Source organism: Pleurodeles waltl, chromosome 4_2 (genome assembly GCF_031143425.1).
Source record: "Pleurodeles waltl isolate 20211129_DDA chromosome 4_2, aPleWal1.hap1.20221129, whole genome shotgun sequence".
In the NCBI taxonomy this organism is placed as follows: Eukaryota; Metazoa; Chordata; class Amphibia; order Caudata; family Salamandridae; genus Pleurodeles; species Pleurodeles waltl.
This window is the reverse complement of record NC_090443.1, coordinates 168,836,332-168,862,091: the sequence shown is the minus strand read 5'-3', so window position 1 is coordinate 168,862,091 and position 25,760 is coordinate 168,836,332. Positions and strand designations below refer to the sequence as shown.

General features: G+C 39.8%; 1 protein-coding gene across 3 annotated transcripts in view; it reads right to left on the bottom strand.

Annotated features, from left to right (window-relative positions):
- Positions 1 to 25,760, bottom strand: part of ENDOU (endonuclease, poly(U) specific) — a 468,374-nt gene that overhangs the window by 21,890 nt on the left and 420,724 nt on the right. For all 3 annotated transcript variants that reach the window (XM_069231037.1, XM_069231036.1, XM_069231035.1), the window contains one exon: positions 266 to 408. In XM_069231037.1, coding sequence (XP_069087138.1) covers positions 266 to 408 — 143 coding nt within the window. The remainder of the gene's footprint in view (positions 1 to 265; positions 409 to 25,760) is intronic.

The window sequence follows — 25,760 nt, the reverse complement described above, 5'->3', positions numbered from 1 at the left end:
CTGGTGAGGAAAATCAAATAACATATAACCAGGTGGTACAAAATCAGTGCATACCATCATATGTTAATTTCGCTCCACCTTGGTTGCGATTGGGGCCTTGGTATATATGTCAATGGTCAAATCCAGTGTTATTCCTGGTTTCATGAGTACCTTCTTCAGGTGAAGCTCTAGCTAAGGAAGTGCCCATGACTCCATAACTTTGTGTTCAGTTCCAGAAAACAGGTAAAGTATTGTTTACCTGCTTTTCTTACACTCTCATACTTACGCTTTGCCAGGCCGAGCAATGAAGCACAGGCTGTAGATGGAAAAATCAAACTCCGGGCTGGATCCAATGAATGAGGAGCCCACTTCCTTGATGTATCCATCCCATTGGAACTGTTGTCCGATGACATCTGGCATGGTCTCCCACTGTGTAGAGAGAAAGACAGAATTATGAGTAATGAGAATGCCAATAAAGAATTCTGAAACTGACTGCGACCAAGAGTGCTGTTTGAGATACAGCTCAGTTGCGATATGGAAAGTTGATGGCATGTTACATGAGATGGCCTCGGAGTGTGGCTCTTAATAATGTTCAATTGGGGCATAAATAGAGCACTCGAAAAGAATGTGCAATACTGGTAATGTGTGTAATGGGATGAGGGTGCATGATACTGTTAGAGGTGAATGTTGGAGTGGGATGCTGAATGCTGTTTGAATGCAGCGTGGGATGCAAGTTTGGAGTGGGCTACATGGTGTGTAGGTTGAGTAGGATATGGAATGCATGGCTGGAGTGAAATTGTTGGTGTGCTGCTTATGTGAAAAGTGGGTTGCTGGTAAAGTTGTCTGATACATCCTGGTGGAGTGGTGTTGGCATTATATTGGCAGAATATGGAATGTAGGATGTTAGTGGAAAGGTGTGCATAATGCAGGTGGAGTAGGGCTGAACAATTTTTTATGGAGGTTAGAGTTAGTATAGTGGTATTTGGATGTATGATTTTTGTAGAGTGGGAAGGCGGATGCTGAGAGGGAATGGGTAGTAGATGCTAAGGGAGTGTGATGAGGGATGCTCCGGGAGTGGTGTGCTTGATGCTCTAAGAGTGGGCTTCAAGATCCTATTTGAGTGTGATGCTAGTTATTTACACGTGGAAGAAGGGATGTCATTTGAATTTGTCAGATTATATTCTATTCCTGTCAGCAGTGTTCAATCACTTCATGTCTTGCTAGGGCTCCTAAACTATACGAAAATTGAGACACATTCTATTACATTAGAAATGGTACACTCAAAATAGTGTTGCTCAGGTTGACATTTTGTGAACATTTGGAGCAACAATCTAGTTATAACTGTGATTCCACTACTCAAGCATGATCAAATTGGTGGTATTCTGGGCATAATTGTGGTTATGCCTTGGCTGCCCTAATGTAATGGTGTCGTCTTGTCATATCTGCAGTTATCCCGGCATATGGTGCCCCTTTTCTAATGTTGATTCCTTGTTATGCTGATGGCACACTTGACATATTTGTTCATAGCCTCCTCATAAATGTAGCTGTGACCTAACGGTGAAAATCCTTGACCCCTCGGGAGAACTATTTACATAATTGTGACTAGAACTAGCATACATGTCGCTATTGACTGAATGTTGTTTCAAATCCTTATTGTAATTATTGTATTGTAATTTCAGTTAACCTTGGCATAACGGTGTTTATCTTTAACACAATGTGGACGTTCATAATATAATCAAGACTTTCCATGGTTTAATGAGAAATAATAGTCTCAATACTGACGTTATTGAAAATCTCTGCATGATGGAGACTATCCATGGTTTAACATGGTTGCAATCCCTGTCCTGTAATTACCTTTCCTAATACTTGAAGATGAAACATTATCATCAATGTTAGAAAATGCTTTCGTGTGGCAGTACACATGAGAGAACTGATGTAAATAACAGGGCTAAGAATTTATCTTAGCCGCCTCTCATGACTGTGAAAACTGAACAATATACAGCATGAGACGTTCACCTAACATCCCGTTAAAAGAGTATGTCCACTTCTAGATAGTTTTTCTGGCTTTTTGTCTAACTGAAGCTTAAAATAACCAATGTTTTACACACTCTGGCTGTTATCTCCGCCCACAAAGACTGCTTCTTTGAAGCCTCACATGATGCACTGACTCTATAGGCGTACTAAATCATCAATGCTGCATGCTAGAAAGATATGAGAACAAAACCAAAATCTTATTTGACCATACAGTCTGTCATGTTCAATCCAGAGGTTACTTATCAGCCTTGCCAGGGCGAAGAAAACGCATTTTGAGGCCAGCAGGTTCCTTGTCTGGTATGCTGCTGCTGGCTCTGTCAACTGAACCCTATGACAGCATTCTTTTATTTTATCCTATTAAAATTGATATTCTAAGTGCTCACAGTGCTGCTATCTGTGTGTCACCTTTACAACAACCTACTTTTATAACAAATCTTATACAATAAAGGTGAGGTATGTATATATAAATATATATATATATATATATATATATATATATATATATATATATATAGTACCTACTGGCAGTCACCAGTAGGTAATTATACTTAAGACCTAGTTTCCAATGAAAAAGCATTTTTTGACTTGCCTATATCTTTGGTACCATTTTTCGAATCTTCATAAAATTTCCCCAAAAACGTGTGCCCGAGAATCTTGTTGTGCATGTGAAGTTTCAGGGTGATCTGTCAAGTGGGGGCCGAGAAAAGGGGGCAAAAAAGGTGCATTTCCCATCTTAATTCTCACAGGGATTTTGAACACTACAGCCTGAACCGCTGGATGGAATTACACCAAATTTGGCAGAAAGGTAGATTTTGGGTCTAAAATAAGTCTTTCCGTTACTTGGTGAAATAATATGTACATCTGGAGGTGTGAAGGCTTGAAAATACTCCCAATCTTGTGCAGAGATTATATTGGCAGCCAATACTTCAACCAGGAAGGGGAAAAGAAAAAGAAAAGGGGGCATGGTACTCTTACCCTACCCCCCTAGCCTTGGTGCAGGGATCCCTCAGGCACCCGCTTAAGGATTAAATGTATAGTTTTTTAAAAAATCACAGCGAAAATCATTGCAAATCTGTGATTTTTTTTTTTTTTTAAAGCAAGTAAGGTCTCCAGCACTTGCTTTCTTTTTACCCCCAGGTGGGCCACGTCCCGGAGGTATGTCATAAAATGTTTAGGGGTGCTCGAGGGGCCTCGCTCCTAGGGCTTATGAAAGCCCCGGACACCACCACCTCCCCAAGGCACTTAAAAACGTGTATGCCGGTGGGCTCACTGGGCCTGCCCATGCCCCGGTGACCGCAACCTCCCTGGGGCAACATATCTTAAATCAATGTGAAAGGGGCCATGGGACACCCCGCAACCCTGGGGACTGCCACTTCCTTAGAGCAAAACATGTTAAATTAATACTGGGTGGTTCACACGGTCCCCCTGCAGCCCTTGGGGCTGTCACCCCCCCCAGCCCTAAACATCTTACATTAATGTCTGGGGGGCCATGTGGACCTTCCTACAGCCTGGGGGCTGTCACCTCTCAATGCACCTTAAATTAATATGGGGGGCACGTGGCCCCCGTATCCCTTGGGACAGCCACTTACATGCTTGCATTGCACCACTTTTTATGGGTGAGCGCAAAGCACTCCGTCCATTCTGTAATCTCTCTTTGGGCTTCAAACCACCCCCATGTCATGTTAGTCACTTACATTGGTTTGTGGGCTTGCCTTTTAAAATCCGATTGTTTTCATTTGTGAAAGGCATGCATACGTCTTGCCTTTTCTGGTGTTTAGCCCACCTACACAGCACCGGTAAACTCCTAAAAACATATGAGGCTCGATGTTTTAAGCCTGGGGTCCGGACTACTTTATCTGTTTATTTTCCATGCAGCGCGATTGCGCTGCATTTTACAAAGTGCGATCATGCTGTGTTTTTTTGTCTTCACAACGCTAATAGCTCTAACGAGCAAATGCGAGACCGTTGCAATATGGAGTGAGGAAAAGGCCGCCTTAGTGCAGCCTTAGCATAAAAAAAAATGACACTAAGGCAGCACTAAAGTGGCACTAGGCCCTCTTAAATCAGGGCCATAACTCAAGTTTTGGCAAGTGGGAGCTGTCAAACTTTGCTGTTTTCCTGCACCAAATATCAAGCAAAGCCAGCTCCCACAGCTGGCTTGGACACCGTGGACCTTGAGGTTCACATTTCCTTGCTGTTAGAAATGGTGAGTCTAGTTGGCAGAGGTATACACCCTTGTCTAAAAAGGGATCACTGCTGGTGGCAAATCCTCTGAGGGGCCATCCTCTGGCTCCTCCTCCTCAACATTATCTTGTGAACGGGCTTCTGCCTATGCCCTCAGCTCCTTTTGGAACTCTGCCTTTCTGGAGGCACCCCGGGTAGGTACTCCCATCCCCTTGCAGAACCCCTTTAGCTGGCTAACAGTGTATGTCTCCAGCTTTGCTAGGTCAAACTCTCCAGCTCCTGCTTGAGACCCAGCCAGAGACATGTTGTATGAGGATTTCATCAAACTGGTAAGCAGAAAAATGAAATTGCAGACAAGAGAATAAAAATCAAGTTGATCTTCAACAGTGGGTATGTAGTGTACACGTAGCGGTTGGAGTGTGACCTTTAAAATTAATATTAACATGAAAAGCTTGCAATGTAATGTATAACAAAGCTGCATAGAAAATCTGTTAACATAGAAAATTAATGCACACGTTTGGAATGTGCCCACGGGGAGTGGTCACCAATGTATACGGAGACTAATTAATCTTATTAATGATGAATTAATAATGTACTTATGTATGAATTTGTATTAGCATATTATAGTTACAGTCGTATTAGGGTTTTGCTAAATTAATCACTAGGCCTTAGCTTAGTGAGGGTCTGGGCCTAGCTGCCTGGTCTCATATTAAACTGTGCTTTTTCCCAACGTGCAATGTGCTGTTTTCCTGAAGGACACAAAGCTATACTTTACCAGAAGCTAGAGATATGTGTGTGTAGCCGTAGTAAATTCTTTCTCATGAGACCCGACTTGCTCAAGGAGACATTCTTGCCGAATGCGACAGTGTAATTCGTAACAGGTACAAGGCTGTCTCGACTAGGAGAAGACAATGGGAATACTGACTGAAGCGTAAAGTGTAACTTTTCTTACCTGACATTCCACCCAATGAAGACGTCAATTACAGGAGCCAATCAACTGCATGAGAACTGTGTTTTGTGGAAAATTCTAGTAAGGGAGATAATGATGCACCAAAATTGATCCAATGGGGAATTAAGGGCTAGTTCAACTGTTTTAAAATAACCGCATGACCCGAGGAGAAATCAGCCATTATTGGGACACTTTTGCCGTTATTCTGACATTCTGCCTTAAGCCATACTTTGCCAATGCTCTTTGAGCCTTTGCTGTTTATTCTTCCTACTACTTTAAACCATCCTCTGCTCGTTCTTACCTGATACTTACTTCTCCTCTTGATGAGGGAAGCACCTTATTCTTAGCTATGCTATACGGAGTCTTTGCCCTGTCCTATCCTTGCTAATGGTGAATCGACTGATGTCCTGAGGACGAAGACTGACGATCTTTGCTTATTCATTTGGAGGGCTAACTATCTGATGGAAATTGTAATTGTCTGTTTGACTTTCTTCATAGGTACCAACTGCTCTTTTGATAGAGGCCATAGTTAGATGTTTTCCAAATTTGTGTTTGCTAAATTGTTTTGCATGAAGCCCAACATGCTGATGCTAATTCAGGTTAGTTAAGGTGTTCACCAAAATTCTGACGTAAATAGACAAATGACTGAATTCTTGCTTTGTTGAAACACGTATCATTGCAACTTGTTAAACTATTTCTTATTAATGATATGTTAATGTTGAACGTATATGCTCTATATTTTGATTAAATTCTGTTTAGTTACAAGTTTGAAGAATTACTAATGAGATTGATTGCTAATGAGATAAACGGAGATGATATTAGATTGTAACAAATAGGGAAATAAATATTCTAACTTTTAACTAAATTGGTGAGGTTATTCATGACTGAAAGGTCATGGTGTGTTCGCTTTACTGATCTTAATTGAATGTCATTGACTAGTTTGTTGTTTAGGTATCATGAATATTGATCAGGTTATTGTGATATTGATTGTGATGTCAGAAAGATATCTCGTTCTGGGAAGTCTCCGAACGTGGTAAAAAGGTTAATCAGCCTACGCGTGTCTCCTTGTAAGTTTACTTACCAAGGTTCTGACGCGCTACCATAGCTATTGTATGTTACTGCACAAATACAAGTCCTATCCCACCGCTGATCACCACTGTTAGAAATTAGGTCTCTAGTTGGCAGAGGTATACACCCTTGTCCAAATAGGGATCACAATCCTAGTCAGGGTAAGTCACAATCAATCCAAATGATCTTGTGCCCACCCTCTAGTAGCTTGGCAATGAGCAGTCAGGCTTAACCTAGATGCCAATGTGTAAAGTATTTGTGCAATAAATCATGCAATAACACAGTGAGAACACCACAAACAGACACCAAACAAATTACATGCATGAGGACCGCAGAGGAGGAGATGCGTGGAAAAAGATAGGTGTGCATTGGTTTTCCGGGTGCACGCAGACGATGCGTTGATTCTTTTCCACACTGCAAGGACTTTGCGTTGAATTCCGGTGTGCAGGCTTGAATCATCTTTGCGATGCAGGGTCTTTTGATGCCCAGGGATAATGCGTGGAAATCCTGAGTGTGCGGGGTGAAGTCACAGCTGTTGCATTGATCCGGCAGGTGAATTTCTGCTGCACGTCTGGCGCTGTTTCGACTCCTCTCACAGGAAGTCAGACTATGTTGTTCTGGCTCAGCGATGCGTCGATCCGGTGGGCTGTGCAACAAAGTTCTAGTCACAACATTGACACTGTGTCGATCTCCACTCGAGGAGCCGGGCTTGGCAATGCCATGATTTTCTCACTGCTGGATGGGCTGTGCATCGATTCCGGCAGGCTGTGCATCCATTTTCACCGCACAAGGAGTTTCTTTGCAGAGATGTAGTCTTTTTGGCCCTGAGACTTCAGAAACAGGAGGCAAGCTCAATCCAAGCCCTTGGAGAGCACTTCTCCATAGAGCCAGAGGCCAGCAAGGCAGCAGGGCAACAGCAAGACAGCAGTCCTTTACAGCAAAGCAGTCTAGGTGAGTCCTTTGGGCAACAAGGCAGCTTCTCTTGGCAGGTTGCAGGTTCTGGTCCAGAGTGTCTTTCCCAAGAAGTGTCTGAGTTGATAGGGTCAGGGGCCCACTTTATATACCCAAAAGTGCCTTTGAAGTAGGGGAGCCTTCGAAGAGTGGTTTTGAAGTGCACATGGTCCCCTTTCAGTACAACCCTGTCTGACAGGGCCCCAGTAGGGGGTTTGGCAGTCCATTGTTTGAGGACAGGCCACTGTCCTTTCAAATGTAAGTGTCAGGCCCTCCACCTTCCCAGCCCAGGAAGCCCCATACAGTATGCAGATGTGTGCAGGTGTGACTGAGCATCCTGTGTTTGTTGTTTCCGGGGTGAAATTCACAAGGGAGCTGTCAACCAGCTCAGCCCACTCGTGGACTGGAGACAGGCTGAAAGGCAGAGAAGGATTTTAAGTGCAGAGAATGCTCACTTTCTAAAAGTGGCATTTCTAAAATAGTAATATAAAATCCAACCTCACCAGTCAGCAGGATTTTGTATCACCAACAATATATGAGGGTAGCCCTAATGTTAGCCTATGAAAGGAGCAGGCCTCACAGCAGTGGAAAACAAATGTAGGAGTTTTCCACTACCAAGACATATAAAACATACAGGTATATGTCCTGTATTTTACCTACACAACACCCTACCCTATGGGTTATCTAGGGCCTACCTTAGGGGTGACTTATATATGGAAAAAGGGGAGTTTAAGGCTTGGCAAGTATGTTTAAATACCAAGTCGAAGTGGAAGTGAAACTGCACACACAGGCCTTGCATTGGCAGGCCTGAGACATGGTTAAGGGCTAATATGTGGGTGACACAATCCGTGCTGCAGGCCCACTAGTAGCATTTAACTTACAGGCCCTGGGCACATGCAGTGCACTTTGCTAGGGACTTACAAATAAATTAAATAGTCCAATTGGGTATGAGCCAATGTCACCGTGTTTTTAAGGGAGAAAGCATATGCACTTTAGCACTGGTTAGCAATGGTAAAGTGCGCAGAGTCCTAAAACCAGCAAAAACCATGACAGAAGTTGAAAGGAGGCAGGCAGAAAGTTGGGGGTGACCACCCTAAGGCGGTCAGGTCTAACACTTGCCATTCTTTGCACAGTTGTAGAGCAGGAGATGCACTGTAAATTTACCCAAGGTGATAGCAGTCACTAATTAGATGGTAGAAAGTATTCCCGTTGGGTGGACACTTTGCAGAAAACGGTGACCTCTTCTTGGCTAAATATGCATTGCAGGATTCATTCTGGCACAATGCTCATTTTACAGAAATTAAACCTCAGCAGCAAGCACTTCCAGATACAAGTAAAGCAGGTGCCTAAGTTTCATCTCCATTTCAGTACTAATCAGTCTAACTTTGTGTGCATGGCCAAGGCAAAGTAATTGCGTTTTCTCTTCATTTCCACTTTAAAAAGTTATCTGTAATGCTTGATGGATGTGTTTCCATTCTTGCTTTTTTCGCGTGCAACATCTCATGTAGTACCTGTGACAAGTGGGTTCTTTAATGTCAACTGCTACTGAGACCTAACAACGTTGCACGGAGCCAAAGACGTGCTTGACAGGGGGTAGAGTGGTTATAAGGGCATAGCTGCAGAGCAAGGCCCTGTGGCCAGTCCCCGCCATGCACAGTCAATGGCCGAGCGTGATGTGGGATTGGGTGATTATAGAGGGTTGGCGCTGCAGCCAATCCCCGGTGCACAAGGCTGATGGCCATTCATGGCGGTGGTTTAATTAACGTATAGTAATTACAATTACTCCTTTGTAGTCTTGTTGGCCTGTCTATAGGAGGATTCATGTTATCACAGAATTCTGGAGAAAGACACGAGGAACAATCATATTGACAAAGGTCCATGGAGACATTTTCTCGTGGTCCATTAGGAAACTGTAGTTTAGAATACACACTGGACATTTACCGAACGAGGTAGCACTTGCTAACTAACTAGTAGAAAGTACTCCAGTTGTGTACACATCTTGTGCAAAATTGTGGACTCTTGTTGGATGAACGAGCAGGTGAGCTTTCATTCTGGCCATAATGCTCATTTCACAGAAGTTCAAAACTCAACAGGAAGCACTTACAAAAATAAACGTGGCAGGTGCCCCAGTTGAAGCTCCACTTGAGAAGAGGACAAATGATCCCAACTCCTGGACTTGGCAAAGGCAAAGAAAGCGTGCTTACGCAGCGATTCCATATTGAAAAACAATCTGAAATCCTTTATAGAGGGGAATGCATTTTTGATCTATTGGAGCGCAATATGTATGTAACTATGATGAGTGGCTTCTTTTTGTCTTTTTTGTCCTTTCCTGAGGGCCCTCTCCTTGCTGATTTGAGCCCGGGGACCTCATCCCTTGGGACCCACCTCTATTATATAGAGGGGGCAGGGTGGGCTTAACATATATTGTATTTTTTGGACGAGGGGCCCCACTTCCCCAGACCCTATCCTAGTCCCCTCCCAAGGCTGGTCTCGGCACCAGGGACTCCATTCCCCAGGGCCTGACCATCTGTCGTGGGTGCCCTGCAGGGCACCCAGTGTGCAATGGAACCACGGGGAGCCTCAAGGCCCCTGCGGTTCAAGCCAGAAACTCACCTCCTGCAGGAGCCAGCATTGCTGTCACAGAGAGTGAGCTGCTAAATATGCAGCTCCCTGTCTGTGAGCGCAATCTTTTCCTTTGCATCCTTGCTCGCATCTCAGCAGACAGGGAAACAGAGGAAACCTCCATTCCTAGCAAGTGAGACCTCTCTAACAACTCTTGCTTGCTGTGAGAGACGTGTTTGTTCTGACTTCGCGGGAGCTGTCAAAGCTTCCACCAAGTCACAGCAAACAGCTACATCCTGGGTGTGGGCACCCTAGGACATAGCAGGAGCCAGCACCTGTGGTGGAGGTCACCAGGGCTATATTTGGCTCCTCAAGGTGGGCCGTGTTGCCCCCCTCACCCTTAAACTTTGCCCCGGGGTTGTGGTGGTCCCTGGGACCAGGGGTCCGCAACGGACCTCCTTCATTATCTCATTTCAGCCCTGCGAGGTGGCGGACCCTGGGGCTAATACAAGTCCAAGGAGTTGGGGGGGCTGAGCTGCCCTCCTTCCTAAGTGCCACTGGGACCTGGCCCATCCAAGGGGCAAATTAAAGAAAAAGGCAGGAGACCGCCCTTCTTTTTTTTTAAATCTCGCAAAAATGTGCTGATCTGGATCCGTGGATATTTCAATGATTTTTAAAAAAATGCTTTTTAGCCCTGGCAGGGTTCGTAAGGAAAAACCAGACCAAGGGTAGGGCCTCAGGGTGACCCTACCCTGGCCCCTTTTTGTTTAGCTTTTTTTGTGGGATTTGGCTGAAGCCGAGTCTCAAGATGCCTGCCAACACTTCCTTGTTGAAGTGTTGGCAGCCAATCAGATATCTGCACGAGTACTGTTGGATCTGCAGGGGATCCGCGTCCCTAGATATCTATATTATTTAATCTCTAAAACTTCTGAACGGATGTACACCAAAGCAAAAAAAGCACACTTTCTGGACCAAGAACTACATTCTGACACATTTGGTGTAATTCATCCAGCGGTTTGAGTTGTAGTCATTTCCAAAATCCCTGTGGGAAAATCCGTTTTGAAAACCCCCTCTTTTTCTCAGTCCCCTGCTTAACGGATCTCCCTGAAACTTTCAAGACAGTAGCTAAACCTAGTGAAGTATAAGTTTTGACAACTTCGTGAAGATTCGTCAAGTGTCGCCAAGTTATTGGCAAAACAAAAAATGCTCTCCTTTGGAAACTAATATTACCTACTGGTGGTCGCCAGCAGGTAGTTATATTAAGGACCCAGTTTCCAGCGTTTTTAACTTGGCTATTTCTTTGGTGCTGTTTGATAAATCTTCATGAAATTTTCCAACAAAAGTGTGCCCGACAGTCGTGTTCTGCATGGAAAGTTTTGGGGTTATCCATTAAGCGGGCCAAGAAAAAAAGGGGGGGTCAAAAAAAGTGTGTTTCCGACTTTAGTCCCAATACGGATTTTGAACACAACTGCAGCCCGAACCGCTGACGGAATTACACCAAACTTGGCAGGAAGGTAACTTTTAAATTGAAGATCACATTTTTTAAATTTGGTGTAAATCTGTTCAGTAGTTTGAGATGTTAAAGGAATTTGAAATGTATACTAGTGGGTTGGAGCTTAAGCACAGATCTCATGTTGAGATCAGACTGTCTTTCAGCACTTCAACCAGGAAGTTCTGGCAGTCATCTTGAGACCAATATGCATGATACTGCCCCATTGAAATACATTTTAGTGAATGGCAGGTATTGAGGGTCACAAAAAGGAGAGCGTATAAAGGATCATAACAAATTTTAGTTACAATATAAATAATTTGTAGATGGTACCATACTAATTTTAGGGATTGTTGCATGTTCTAAGGTGACTTAACCCTGCTGGGATTTCATGGATGGTGTCTGAGAGATAACTGTTTTCTCATAATTTTCTTATGGAGGCTATGGAAGGTGCTCCAGAAGCCAAAAGGAGAACATATTTTCTGTAAATTCACACTATCTCAGCCATATGAGTCAGACATTCTCAGTAATACATGTTCTTCCAGAAGGAGCAGCCTGTCAGTTGATGGTTCCCTTATGTTCTACAACAGTCTCCCAGAGTGTTTCAAAGAACAACTAGAGAGCTAACAGTCTTATGTATGACAAAAGTGTGGCACACCTGAAGCCAACTTGATTGAATCAAACTGGTAAAACTTAAAGCAGTTAATTTAAAAAGGAACAAAATGAGGTGTTTCATTTTGTCATAGAAATTATGGTTAGTGCTATAGAAAGAAAAATTAAGACACGTTTTAAGTGAGTTCTTAAATATATCCCTCTTCCGACTCATTAAAGCATTCTGACATGTAGACTGAAACATGCACTTTCAACACTTGCAGCAGACTGCCAGTTAACTCCTTAGTGATCAGCAGCTTGGAGTGCTATATATGAGTCCCTAAGTGTAACAAAAAATCAAGTGATCAACTTTACAGCACTAGCCATAATTTCTATGGGAATGAGACCCTCTCACTTTTATGATTTCTAAAGGAACTGCTTTAGTTACTACAGTTTTGGTTACATCAAGATGACGTCAGGTGTGTCACACTTTTGTAATAAATATACTGTTAGCAATCTAGTTATTCATTAGAATACTTAGGGAGGCAGAGGTCAGGAGCACAGACTCAGATATTTGAGAGCAGGGAGGAGGGCGCAAAGGCAACAATTTTACAGCACTGGACAGGCGAGAGGGGCAGTGGCAGCACAATAAACAGGGGGAAGGGGAAAGAAGGGCAAGGGCAACAAACCAATCATGCCAGGCAGGCAAGAGAGGCTGTGGCAATACAGCAGGCCATTGAGGACAGAAGGAAGAGGCAGTAAAACTATACATGCCAACAGACTCAATTCAGGGAGGAAAATTATTTTAAGCCCAAAAGGCCTTTATTTTATTTGCCTCCTGCCTAAAATATCCTCTTTTTCCATATAAGTCAATAGGGAAAGTCAATTCCCCAGGTTTTTCCAAACTCTCCCTCTTACCAAATTCAAAGTGTTGGCAAGTATAGTACATTAGATCGCGGAGGACAGGAAGAATGGGGTAGAGAAATGGAGTCAGAAAACAGAGGTAAGGAGGGAGATGGGGAGGGGCAACAAACTGACCTTACAAGGCAAATGTCAGTGGTTGCAGCAGCACAATACACTATGCAGGGAAGCGGGACAGCAGTGCAGCCCAACGGACCATGGAAAGCAATAGGAACGGGGCAGGGAAGAGGGGAAAAAAGCAAGGGCAACAAGCTGACCATACTAGATAGTCATGAAGGAAAGTTGCAGCATAACGGTCCATGAAGGGCAGGAGGGAGGGAGTAGTGGCAGCACATCAGACCAAATAAGGCAGGAGGGAGGGGGTTGCTGTATGGACTCGGAAAACAGAGGGTAGGGTGGAGATGGATGTTTAGGGCAAATGGGAAAGGCAGTGGACGAACAACAGCCATACCGGGCTGTAATGAGGGAGCAGGGGCCTGGACACGGACAATGGATGGCAAGGAAGACGAGGGCAGGAGCAGGAAACTTGCGTGGGAGCAGCACAATGCCAGGCCAGCTCCTACGTCTAACCGCCCCCACTGTGCATTGTTATGGGCTTCTTAACATTAAAAAACCCTAAACATTCACTGAAAAATCCAACAGTTACAGGGGCATTATAATAGGAAATAGAATTAAAAAATCCCTAGAAATTCACTGAAAAAACAAAGATTACAGGGACGTTATATTTAGGTTCAGATTTTACACACACCAAACCATAGAAATTCAGCTGTTACATTTGGACGTATTTCAAGTAACTATAACTTGTGCCCTAAGGTAACTATAACTCATTCCCTCACCATGCACTGCTAAATACCCCAGATATTACATCACTCATAAAATCTTCTATGACATCATTGATAATATCGCTGTAACATATGCAGTAAGAATATTGATGAGGAAACTGTGCAAGGGCATGAGTTAGTTACCTTAGAGCATGAGTGGTTCCCAAGGAGGTGGGCCATGTGCACCCACCTCCTTTCTCAATGCCCCTGGAACCTGGCCCACCCGGAAATCAAAGAAAAGGTTGGGAGATCACCCTTTTTGTTAAATTTCAGCAAAATCCGCGGACCCTATCCTGGACCCTTTTTTTTTTTTTTTTTAACACTTTTTTTCTTATTGACCTTTGATTAAAAAAAAAACTTCCTGAAAAAAATATTTAAAAAAGGAAAGAAGTAAACATGTTATTTATTTTCAGAACTAACCAAATATTTCAAAAGATAATGAGTTTTTGCCAATAATAAATTAACTATATTTACTTCAGGTATTAAGAGAACACAATTGTGATTATTATAGAGATAAATGAGAAGTGTAAGGTAAGTTAAAAATGTGCCTGATGAGGGATTCAAAAAAGATGGTAAGTTAATAACTGACTACCATCTAATTATATTTCATAAACATAACACATTTTGTCCATCATTGTTTTCCTTTTTATGTGTTTTCAGACAAAACTACAATTTCTGTTGCAATACTATGTCATCATTCAGAACATTTACAGTTCAAGATGATCATATGGCAGTAGTCATTATTAAGTGCTGGGAAGAACAAGTCAATTGGATTGCAAAAAGAACACCCACAGGTGCTATGCAAGCCCATATGTTAATATATCTAACTAACTAATTTGATAAATATGAAAATATAGAAGGTAAGTTAAGCTAACTGTTTTTAAACATTAATTCTAACTTCTATGCGTCTAGAACCTTTTAACAATTACTTGATAGTTGCACAGATCATGATATTTAAAAATGTTATTGTAAGCTTTGGATTAATACAATAAATCTCATCTATCTATCTATCTATCTATCTATCTATCTATCTATCTATCTATCTATCTAACTGTCTATCTATCTATCTAGAAGACAAAAATACAAAAGTCATCTCCCATCCCAGGCCACATAATGACATATATCTCCTGAATTTTCTAACTTCAACTTATAAGCACCATGTTGCAATATTACAATGGTAACATCCTAATTTAGAGCTTATGATGTGAAATAGGACAGTGATTGTCTTGTAAATTTCTAGTCAGTCTGTGCTTAAAAGTAAGATTAGTAGCATTACATTCTATCCAATTAATGTTGTTCTGTATGTAGATTGTGTAGTGTCCCAGTGCTGCAGTCTCTCCATGATAGAACATTTTGGCATTAGTAGCCTACCTGTGCCCTTAAATAGATATTTGTGAAACAGTAAAGTTAGAAATAGAAGCACCTCTTTTTCTGTTATTGACAGAACATCTTTGAATCATAGAAATTATATATTTATTTCGCTGCCATTGTTAAATTAAGTGTGATTATAAGTTGTGATTTATAGCTTGGACATAGATTTTGTGCACAGCTTTAGCTTTGGAATTGTTAAATGGAATATATATGCAATCAGGTATTGGTAAATATACAATTATTTCTAAGTTTGTAAGAGTGGTGCTTGTAGACAATTTAAGCATTCATGTTCCCAAGAGTAGCTTATAGCGAACAGGTCTCAACTCGAGTGAGTTCGGTAGTTATTAGTCCTAAAATAGCCATACCAAATTCTTGAGCACCTTGTTCGTTGATAGAAGACTGAATAGCACCTCTAGAAAGCTAACGTATCTCTTATGGCACTTGTAGAGTGGCATTTGTGGTTGTCTGACAGAATCTTTTCATGAAAATGTATCAATGTTTTGCAGAAGCATTAATTAACTTGATGGTAGATAATTTATTTTATAGCTGGTAGATAAAAAAATCGATTATTAATTACACTTGTGTAGCATTTTATATCATTTAGATTTTGAAACGGATGTCCCATCGTTTCTGTATGTTTTTTTTTGTTGTTTTTTTAAGCACTTCCAAATCTGCTTTGTAGTTTGTTTACATTTTTCTTTCAAAACATGTTGGTTTTTAACAAATTGGAATATTGATCAAGATGATCAGTGTATCTGTTTCACAAACATTTATGTTCTGTTACACAGCTAATGTCAGTATTAATTCTTGGAATCAAAATCAGTGATAAATAGTCCTCTAATTTTTTTAACTTAAGATAGAGCAACTTATGCCATACCCTCTTTGAATACCGCTGCATAATCTAAACGTGGTCCTTGCGATTTGTGTATAGTTACCGCATGTACTAACCAAATATAAAACTGTTCTCTACGAATGTACTTATATCTTTCAGGCGTAAGAATATTGCTGCACAGAGGGACATATATTTTTGCCATTTAATGTAGTCAAATTTGACCACAATAAATTCAATGTCCTGATTTTTTGCTGGATATAACAAAGTCCACTATGAATCCCATAGCTCCATTTACTGGCCCTTTCTCTACATTTAAATTTTGACGTATAATCACACCACAATTTTTACATAGCTGTCAATATTTCTCCAATCCAGCAGAATGTACAACTGATTTTTCCATCATTTTAAAGTAATAGCTAAAGTTTTGAACATACGTATATCAGGTTGTGATTCTCCACTTTATCTTTAGAAGGAAGATGTAGAATAGTCTCCTTTCCCAACTGTAGCATTTCATAGATTAATAGCGCATACTTCTTTCACAGTTGACATTAAACATATAACGGGTTGTAATTTTGAAAGAAGGTAATACTTAACTTTAGCAGGTGAATGAAGGTTGGTAAATATTTTTTTGCATTTCTTGCCCATAGTATAATCTTTGCTTCATTTGTTACAATGTCAAGGTGAATGTCTTTGAAAATATTTGAATAATCTTCATTGTTAACTTGCCTCATGTGTTTAGTTAATTCTGTATAAGTGAAATGCAACCAAATGTTGATATTGCCTATACTTCCCAAAGAATTCTGAGTTTGGTCTTGCAAAAATAGGTTGACCTTTTACAGGTGTTAGTTGTAGTAGGTCTCCAAACACAATCACGTTTGCCTTCAAACAGGGCATCATAAGATGTTTCGAGTACCTTTAGCATCCGAAGATGAACAAGTGCCAACATTACATTTGAAACCATACTAACCTCATCTATAATCATAACTTTTACTCTTTTAAGGTCGCTATCAAGTTCTTAGCGTGTAACAGATTTTAAATTTAAGTGTTTCAATATGTTATCATGCTCCACAGGTAACAAGAGTAGATGATGTAAGGCAATTTCTTTAACGTTATGTGCTGATAAGCCAGTAGGAACAACAACTACACAAGATAAAGTAGGGCTAGTATCTTTAGGCACTTAATTAATAATTGCTTTAATAAAAAAGCTTTTCCTGTGCCTGTTTCATCACTTATATATTGTAATGTAGGTTCACAAGAAGTGCATTCAAATATTCCATTTTCATATTGACGTCCATGATCTACTGAACTTTTTATGTTTTTTAAACTTTCTTGTTGTTCAGTACTGTATTTAATTAAGATATTAAGTTATCTAAATAATGTGCACCCTTTTTCACTTGGTCCATTGCATTTTAAACCTCTTCCATGGCAACCAAAGCTCCATTTTCAATAATTGGTTGTCAAAGTGGCCCAGCACTCCTGGAAGTAGACTTATTATTAGTAGATGAAGTAATACATTGCATTTCTGCATTATTACTATTTTCTTCAATTTATTCATAGAGCATTTGTCTGAAATTCAGGCAAAACAGTCATTTTTATAAACATTAAATGCATCTTTATAGCATTGAAAGAGACATATAGGCCCATATTTATGGAAAATTATGCACAACTTTGCTAGCGCAGCTGTGCTTCATTTTTATTAACGCAAGCTAAAGCCATTTCCTAACACTAGCCGTGCACCATATTTAAAAAAAGATGCATGATGGTGCTAGAGAATGTTTAATGTCCCAGTAAAAAGACACTTGCTGGTAATGGATGGTCTTAGGGGAAATGGCGCTAGTGGGTAAAAAATGACGGTAGGCTAATTAGCGGCAAAATATCTGCTGCTAGTCAGCCTAGCGTCTTTTTTTGATGCACAAATAGCCAAAAAATGCCTCTTGTCCAAGTATAGACAACAGTGGACCGGTGTCCCTAGCACAACACCAACATACCCAGTGCCAGCCAGGGGGCCCCATGTAAGGGGCCCCCAGTGGCACACCACACACATACACTTACCTGTGATGCCCCCCCCCTCCAGTAGTGCCCTTGTGGTGTGGGTGGTGATGGGGGTTGGGGTGGGCATCTATGTTCCCATTCCATGGTGTTTCCCCATGGAAATCGGCCTACCAGCACTTTTACGTCTAGTCTGACCAGGTGTTAAATTATGACTCTAATTGGGCTTGGCACCATTCTTTAGGTCTGCCTCCTTGGAGCGTTATTTCAGTGTCTGGAGGTAAATATGACGCTGGGGGGCTAGCATCATTTTAGGAAGGAAACGCCTACCTTGCATCTCATTGTCGCAATGAGACCCAAGGTGGGTTGGCACTTCCTCAAAATGGGACTGACTTTGATATTCTGATGCTAGATGGGTGTAGCGTCAAAATATAAAAATGGAATTAAGTTAGCACCACTTTAGCGTCAAAATAAATTACGCTAAGGCGACACTAACTTTCCATAAATATGGGCCATTGGATCTTCTTCTTTGCATCATGGGTTAAATAGTTGAAGGAGTGCTAAATAGTAAAAATATTTCTTTTCTCCTGCAGCACAACTTAGTTTATGATGATTAATAAGCGTAGGTTTAATATGATGTGTTAGCAACCATTATTACCTTCTACTGGAAATTTACCAGTATTGATATTCTAAGTCACATCATTTCTATATGTATAGAACAGAACACCTCCATACAGGGAAAAGTGGACTTCTCTTTGGGTAGTATATGTCCAAAATATTTGTTTTCAAAATGTCTTTGTTTCGGGGATCAATAGGTGCAAGGTATTCAATTTCGAGTAGGCTTTTTAGAATTTTTTGACATGATAATGACAAGCCTGAACCAAGCCACATGAATTACTTTGATTAACAAATATAAGTTTGAGGAACTTAAGTGGTCACATGCTTCATAGGTACTGCCCTCACAGTGAAATAGCATTTGAAGACAAAATGTGTATAATCTTTTGAGTGCTCTGCTGACATTTAGTCCCCTACCTCCTTAATATCTGTTTTTTTCTGCCTCTGCAATTTATAGGAAGTAACATAACATGCAACCACTGTTGAGTTATCAGCAACAAATTGTATGTCCCTTTTAGCATCCTACATATGTAAATGTAAAGGGTTGTAGTCAATGATATGTTGTGATGATTGTTGTCTTCTAAAAATGTATGTGTTTTTGCTGATTTGTCAGTAACCACATGTCTTACAAATGACATGAAATTATAGATTTTTCCTTTCTGTAGAATTGCTCTGAAGCTACATTTTGAGTAATATTTAGATTTGCTCTGATATTTTCATAAGCAGTATTTACCTCACATATGTGATTGAAAGTATAAAACTTGCTCAGATGCTTTCTTGTTGTTCTCTATTTTGGAGATGTCATGAGTCACATAACATTTTGAACTGAGTCATCACAGTTGTATCCAAACCTAGGTGTATATTTTATTCTGAAAAGCATATGAATGTTCAGTGTGCCTCTTGCATGATACTCTTTTTGCCAAAAGTAATTGAGTACTTTTGTAATATCTGCAAACATTGGCAGGATCTAAAGAATATATTTCTGTGGCTGTTATTTGCTGTAGATGTCTGGAATATTAGCATCAGCCTAGAGAAGAAATTGATACAAATCATCCCATTTGTACTCAGCACAGTTTAAAGTAATAAACAAAGTAGGCAGTCCTAAATGTCCGAGCATCCGAGCATACATTTCAGTTCTCAGTGTCTTCAAAATCAATATTCATTTGTCCCTCTTTGACATGCCTTAATGTTGATTAAGTTATACTCTAGATTTTTATCTTTTTTTCATGCACCTTTACAACAAAATCCTATGCTGTTGTATTAGTAAAGCCAGTTCCAGTTTACATTACATGTGCAACCGCAGAGGAATGAACAGAAAGTTCACTTTCATATAGTATAATATAGAGGAATTGCTTGTCTAAAGCAAGGAAAATCTGAATTATAATATTGTAGCTTGGTACTCACATGCTGAAATTTGGACTATACGATCATCCTATCACTCACCTTTTCCAGCAGGGAATAAATGTGGATACGATCTTTCTTCTAGTGATTTCTCACAGACATTAATGGTCTCTGAATTACCTGTCTTCATCTGATAGAGTTCTAAAGCATCACCCATCATGTCTCTTCACTGTAGTGGGTGTATACTATAATGCTCATATATTTGTTCAGCTTGTTCTTTATTGATTCGTTCAAATTGTCCTGTTTCATTTGTATTTTTCAAATGATAAGTATGTAGAGGAGATATAGGCCCTGGTTTGCGCAGTTTAGCATGTAAGAGTATAGCACTGTTCCTGGACGCCAGTCGGGTGCCATATTTATGGAATGGCGGAAGCTGCGGTAATGCCTGGTTAGCGTCATTGTAAAGCCAAAGTCTAGCGCCAAAGTATAAATACGGAGTTAGGTTTGCGCTGAATTAGCGTAAAAAGAAAATTATGCTAATTCAGCGTGTACCAGGTATAAATATGCCCCTTAGTTTCCTGCATGAAAATCTACATAGTATATGTTGTTTTTCTTAAGGTAATATAATATTTTCTGAACTTTTTCTATGCTAATTAATTCTTGCCATTGTCTCTGTATGTACTCCATTGATTAAAAAAACTAAAGGTTCCTCTATTTTGCATTCAACTCCAAAAGTGGTTATGTGTTTGTTGAAATCTATTGGCAGAAAAACAACTTTTCCTTTCAGTGCACATAATAATTCATGCGACTGACATATTCCAGACTTTGGTTGCATTCTAACTATGATTTGGAAATCTTTTAATTTAAATGCTTCACATACATTCAGTTGCTATCATTCTGAAAGGATTGGATATATTTCCAAATTTTTATGAATTCCAAATTCAGGCATGAAGTTATAGTTTAGTTTTTCAAAACAGTAACTGCAGATTATGTGATATTTACAGACATTGTCTCTTTCTTCTGCAAACTGAAAAAGAGTTAGATTTCTCCAGTATTGTTTATCCTCATTTTTTTCTCAAGGAGATCTATAATTTGTGCTACCTTTTTATAATGTTTTCCTTGACAATAAATGCAAATCTGATTAGGGATTTCAGAAATAGTTTCTTGAAATTCAAGAATATCAATTGCGTAATATGTTAAGTTCAATCATGGATTCTCTGATTCATTCTAACTGAAGGCAACGTCTGGACAATTTTTATTCTCAGAGTGTTTCAAAGTATTTAGATTGGACATAGTCCATAATAATGGTGACTTGTGAGGGGCTACGATAAAGTAGAGGATACTGTAGTTTTTCCACTTGCATGGATGGTCTTTTCACAAATTATAATATCGGCACAGATTTTCTTAGCATTGAATGATATGATGGAATATGGTGTTATACATGTGAATTGTCAAACAACCCAAATAATATGTTTGGCGATTAAAATGGTCCAAAATGAGCACATGTTTAAGTAGTAGAGATATTTGATTTATTTAAGTAGTGGTGGCATTTTATATGGCATTAAAAATGTCCTTAGCTTCACAATGGATGTGGCTCTGATATTACAATTGGAAGTGCATTTCCTTTCACATACGGTATTCTGATTTTTTTGTTCCTGCAAATCTTCATTAGATTTTTTTTTTACTTGTGTTTTTCTTAACTACTACATTTTGATGTAAGACTTCATGACACTGGTTCTTCATGTGTGCCTGGAAGCACATAATTATTCTATTAATGGTAACTCTCTTCATGAAAGTATGCTTTAGTGCTTGATGTATGTCTCCAAGTTGCCTGAAAAATGTTACAGAAGTTTTGGGCAAGATGTATCAACCATTTTTGCATTCGCAAACAGTGTGAATGGCCGTTTGCAAATGCAAAAATGCTTTTCAGTATGAATGAAAGGCATTTGCAATGCAATTTTAAGGAATCACTAAAATAGCGATTCCTTAAAATTGCGTCCCCATTTAGAGAATCGTAAATTGCAATTCTCTAAATAAGAAATCGCAAATAAGGAATCCTTATTTGCGATTTCTAAACCACATGTAACAAGCAATTCCTTAATGCGAATTGTGCATTAAGGAATCGCAATTACCACCAAGTTGAACTTGGTGGTAACCATGTGCAAATTTTAATAATGCATAAAAAATGCATTTTTAAAATTGACATGTAACGCACACATGCCCCTTTGGCATGTATGCGCCTTACATGTCTTTTAAAATGTTCTTGGGGTGCAGCAGAGGGGGCCTTAGGCCCCCAGCACCCTGGGGTTTACATTTCACAAAATTGCGAATTCCAGTTAGGAATTCACAATTTGGCAAATGCAAAAAATTCGCAAACATGGGCCTGCAGGCCCACAGGTGCGAATGGGTCTGGTATCGCAATTTGCGATTCGGTAATAGCAGTTGCGATTTTTAAGAAATCGCTATTACCGAATCGCAAATATGATACATACCATTTTGCGACTCAGAAATAGCGATTTCTTAAAAATCGCTATTAGCGAATCGCAAAAGGTTTTTTTGATACATCTGGCCCTTAGTCTTGTTAGTGATTTCTAACATGGTTTATATATTTTATAGGTTGCAATTAAACAGTCAAGGGTTTTCACTCTGTTCATTATGAAAATGAAGAGTTTTCTTTTGACATAAAATGCTTTTTCCACAATATATTGAACATAATGTGTCTGTATGGGTTTCATGTCTTTTTCCTTATGAAAGTAAATGTTTGAAGCAGATTTTTCAGGACACGTGCTTTATAATGATTTTCAGTTATTTTCCTAATGTTGTCATTTCTTGTGAGTGTCTATTGTTATTTTGAGTAGACGGCATTTTCTGAATAGCTAACTGTTAATGTTGCTCTCTTTAGGAATTAGTTGTTATTAACCTTTTTAGTACTAGGGTTAAGGAATGTAGAAACATTAGATAAAATATTTTAATCTTACCAGTACAATTGTTTTTGTTTAAGAATTCCCCTTCTCTTTGTTCAATTTCCTTCTCCTCTCTCTGTATTATAATTTCTTTTTTTGCTTCTCAAGATATTGTTTTTTAGGTATTTTGTTTCTATGTGGGCAAATCAGTTTTAGAAAAGTCTTAAAGAAGTAATGATTACATAACTAATTGTCCCAATACACGGAATAATTTCTTTTAATTCTTTTTTTGTATTATTTTTGTTTCAGTATTCCATATAGAAATGTACTTGTTTGTTACCCGTATGTAGAAATATGTAGACGTAGGAGATGACGTATAATTTTCAATTTCCCTGTTGAGTCTTTTAAGAAAAAATTTGAGTTGTATTACTTTCCATCAGCCAAAATAGTCTGTATGACTGTTGGTGGTATTTAGTAGAATTGGGCTGTGCTCATAGCCCACTTTGTGTTATTAAACAATCACATAATCTTTTACTTCTTAAGTGTATTTCCTATTTCTTTTCTGTTTGTTTTATAACCATGTGACCAGAAAAGTTCATTTCAAATGGCTTTCTAATGGTTGTCATGTCACTGCTGCAGGCTAGCTTCATTTCTTACCTCATTTTAGTTGTAAGTAGTATTGTGCTATATTAGCAGCCCAAATTGTATTCAAGCCAATAATTGTCTTCCTTTCAAAATTAAGTTGTTGCCATGATGCTGTTCCCTAATGGCCAATCATCTAACTCTTTATACATTTGTTTGTCTGCCTCTGTGTTCCTTATTATTTAGGTTTTAAAGTATTTGAACTAACATGGATTGGTGAAACAGTTAAAATGGAATTAATTGCTTCCTCTACTTTCCTTTGTTAGTAATTTTGACCATTTCCCATTTATGGTTATCCACTGTTGTGGCAATGATATAGGAGACTTAACTGGAGTGAGATTCGAAATTGAAATTTAGGTGACATTTTCCACCTTAATGTTTATGTTTCCGAATGCACATTGTGTTCTCAAATATTTGGCAGAGACAAAAGTGTAAGTGGTCTATAATAAATGCTGCCTAGTATGAAAAGACTCAAAGACATGTGAGCAAGGCATTGTCAGTATTCCTCCGCAGTCATAAAATGTATTCCATTTCTCATCTAAATATAAAATATGGCAATGCAGCACTCTATTGTCCTGACAATGTTTATTTTTCAACCTATGGAAACTATGTTTTTATTTTAAACCTAAAAATGTGTCTTCGCAAACAGCTAAAAAATGTTTATTCTAAAAAGGCTCTTTTAAGAGCCATCCTATATTATGTTTTTTTTTATTTTGTCATGTATTTATGTTTTGTTTTTTTATTCAATAGGCAGTGTGGTACTTACTAGATAATTTTGTGAAAGTACAATAGTACTATGTTAACTTTAAAAAATATATTAATAAATGAATAAAACACATTTATCTATCTATACATCTACACATTACAAAAAGAAGCTATGTTGGACCCGTCAGTCTTAGAGTGATCTTCCCCTAAACCTTTTGCCTTTACCCTCCTATTTTTCTGAATGTATTTCTGCTGATAGTAGGACTCTGCACTTTACCACTGCTGGCCAATGTCAACATGTCTATGCTCACTCTCTAAAATATGGTAAAATTGGCTTACACCTCACTGGCACATTTAATTTACTTTTAAGTCTCTAGTAAAGTGGTATGCCATATACCTAGGGCCTCTGAATTAAATGCTGCTAGTAGGCCTGCAACACTTATTGTGCCACCCAGTAAAGCAGCCCCTTAAAACATATTCCAGATCTGCCATTGCAGTCGGAATGCAATTTGAAACTGCCAATACGATTTGGCAAAATAACCCCCATGCAAACCTTAAGCTCCTATTTTATTACATATAGTTCACCCAGAAGGTAGACCCTGAGTAGCCCAACTAGCAAGCTGCATTGTAATTAAAAGATTGGGCATACACTTTTAAGTTTACATGTCCTGGTAGTGAAATACTCCTACTATGGTGCCTACCTCTCCCATAGGATAACATTGGATTGCCTTAGTACAATTAATATGTGCTAACTTTTGATTGAGAGGAGGTAAATATTTCATTTTTGGTCTTTAATACATTGTAATTTAAAATCCTCTTTAATTGTAAAGTTAGAATTTAATTAAAAATTTTGAACATTTTAGGGATAAGGTATGCCTGGATGGGCCATCATGGCTATGACCTAGCTACCCGCAGTCCCACTTGAAATCAATAGTCTGTGCCCTGCCTTCACACAAAGGACTTGACATCACCTCATTGTTTAGGCAGCCGGGTTGGAGCCCAGGCAGAGAAAGCAGGAAACTGCATGTACTTCAAAGAGAATTCTCTAGAAACGTCTCCTACTTCAAAGAAGGGACAGGAATAAGAATAGGATCCTCAGACCCACTTTCAGTCCTACGAAAGGTCTGGGGACTGCCTGCTACTGTTGCCTGCGGTGTACTTCAGAGAAATGCTTTGCTGCACCTGGAAGGACTGTTTTACTGCCTGAAGCCTGCTTTGAACCCTCACAGGCCTGCCCTGTTGCTTAAGCCCTGATCCACTTCTTGAACTCAATGCTATCAAATTGTCTCCACAGGCTAGTGGGCTGCCTTCCTGATCAGAGCCTCAGGAGCAGAAAAGGCTCCAGTCATCTTGAATGTGCATCTGGACCAAGCCTGAGTTTGCCCTAACCCCCCAAGTTGTACCCTTCCAGTTCTGGACTCTTGGTGGCAGTGCTAAAGGTGCCCAGTTATCCCAGACTTGGGACTTAGAACATTTTTGGCCACAAAATGCTGTGAGAACAAGAAGAAACTAGGACCAACCTGTTTGTCAGTCTGCCCAAGGTGCATCGCCGGTCAGTCTGACTTTGTGGCAGCTCCTGCTACCATTTTCTCTGCAGTAGCAAATCCTGCTCAGAGGTCCTTCGCAGAAGGGGTATCTGGCCTCTTGAAGCCCTCGCTAGTTACAGCCTCATCCCACTGGAGATTTTCAACCTCTGAAAAAGAGACTAAGGGCCTCATTATGAGAGTGACTGTCCCACCATGAGACCGCCAAACTCACGAGGAGGACGCCTCCGCCATGGCACTGACATTCCCCCCCAAGTGTATTACATTGT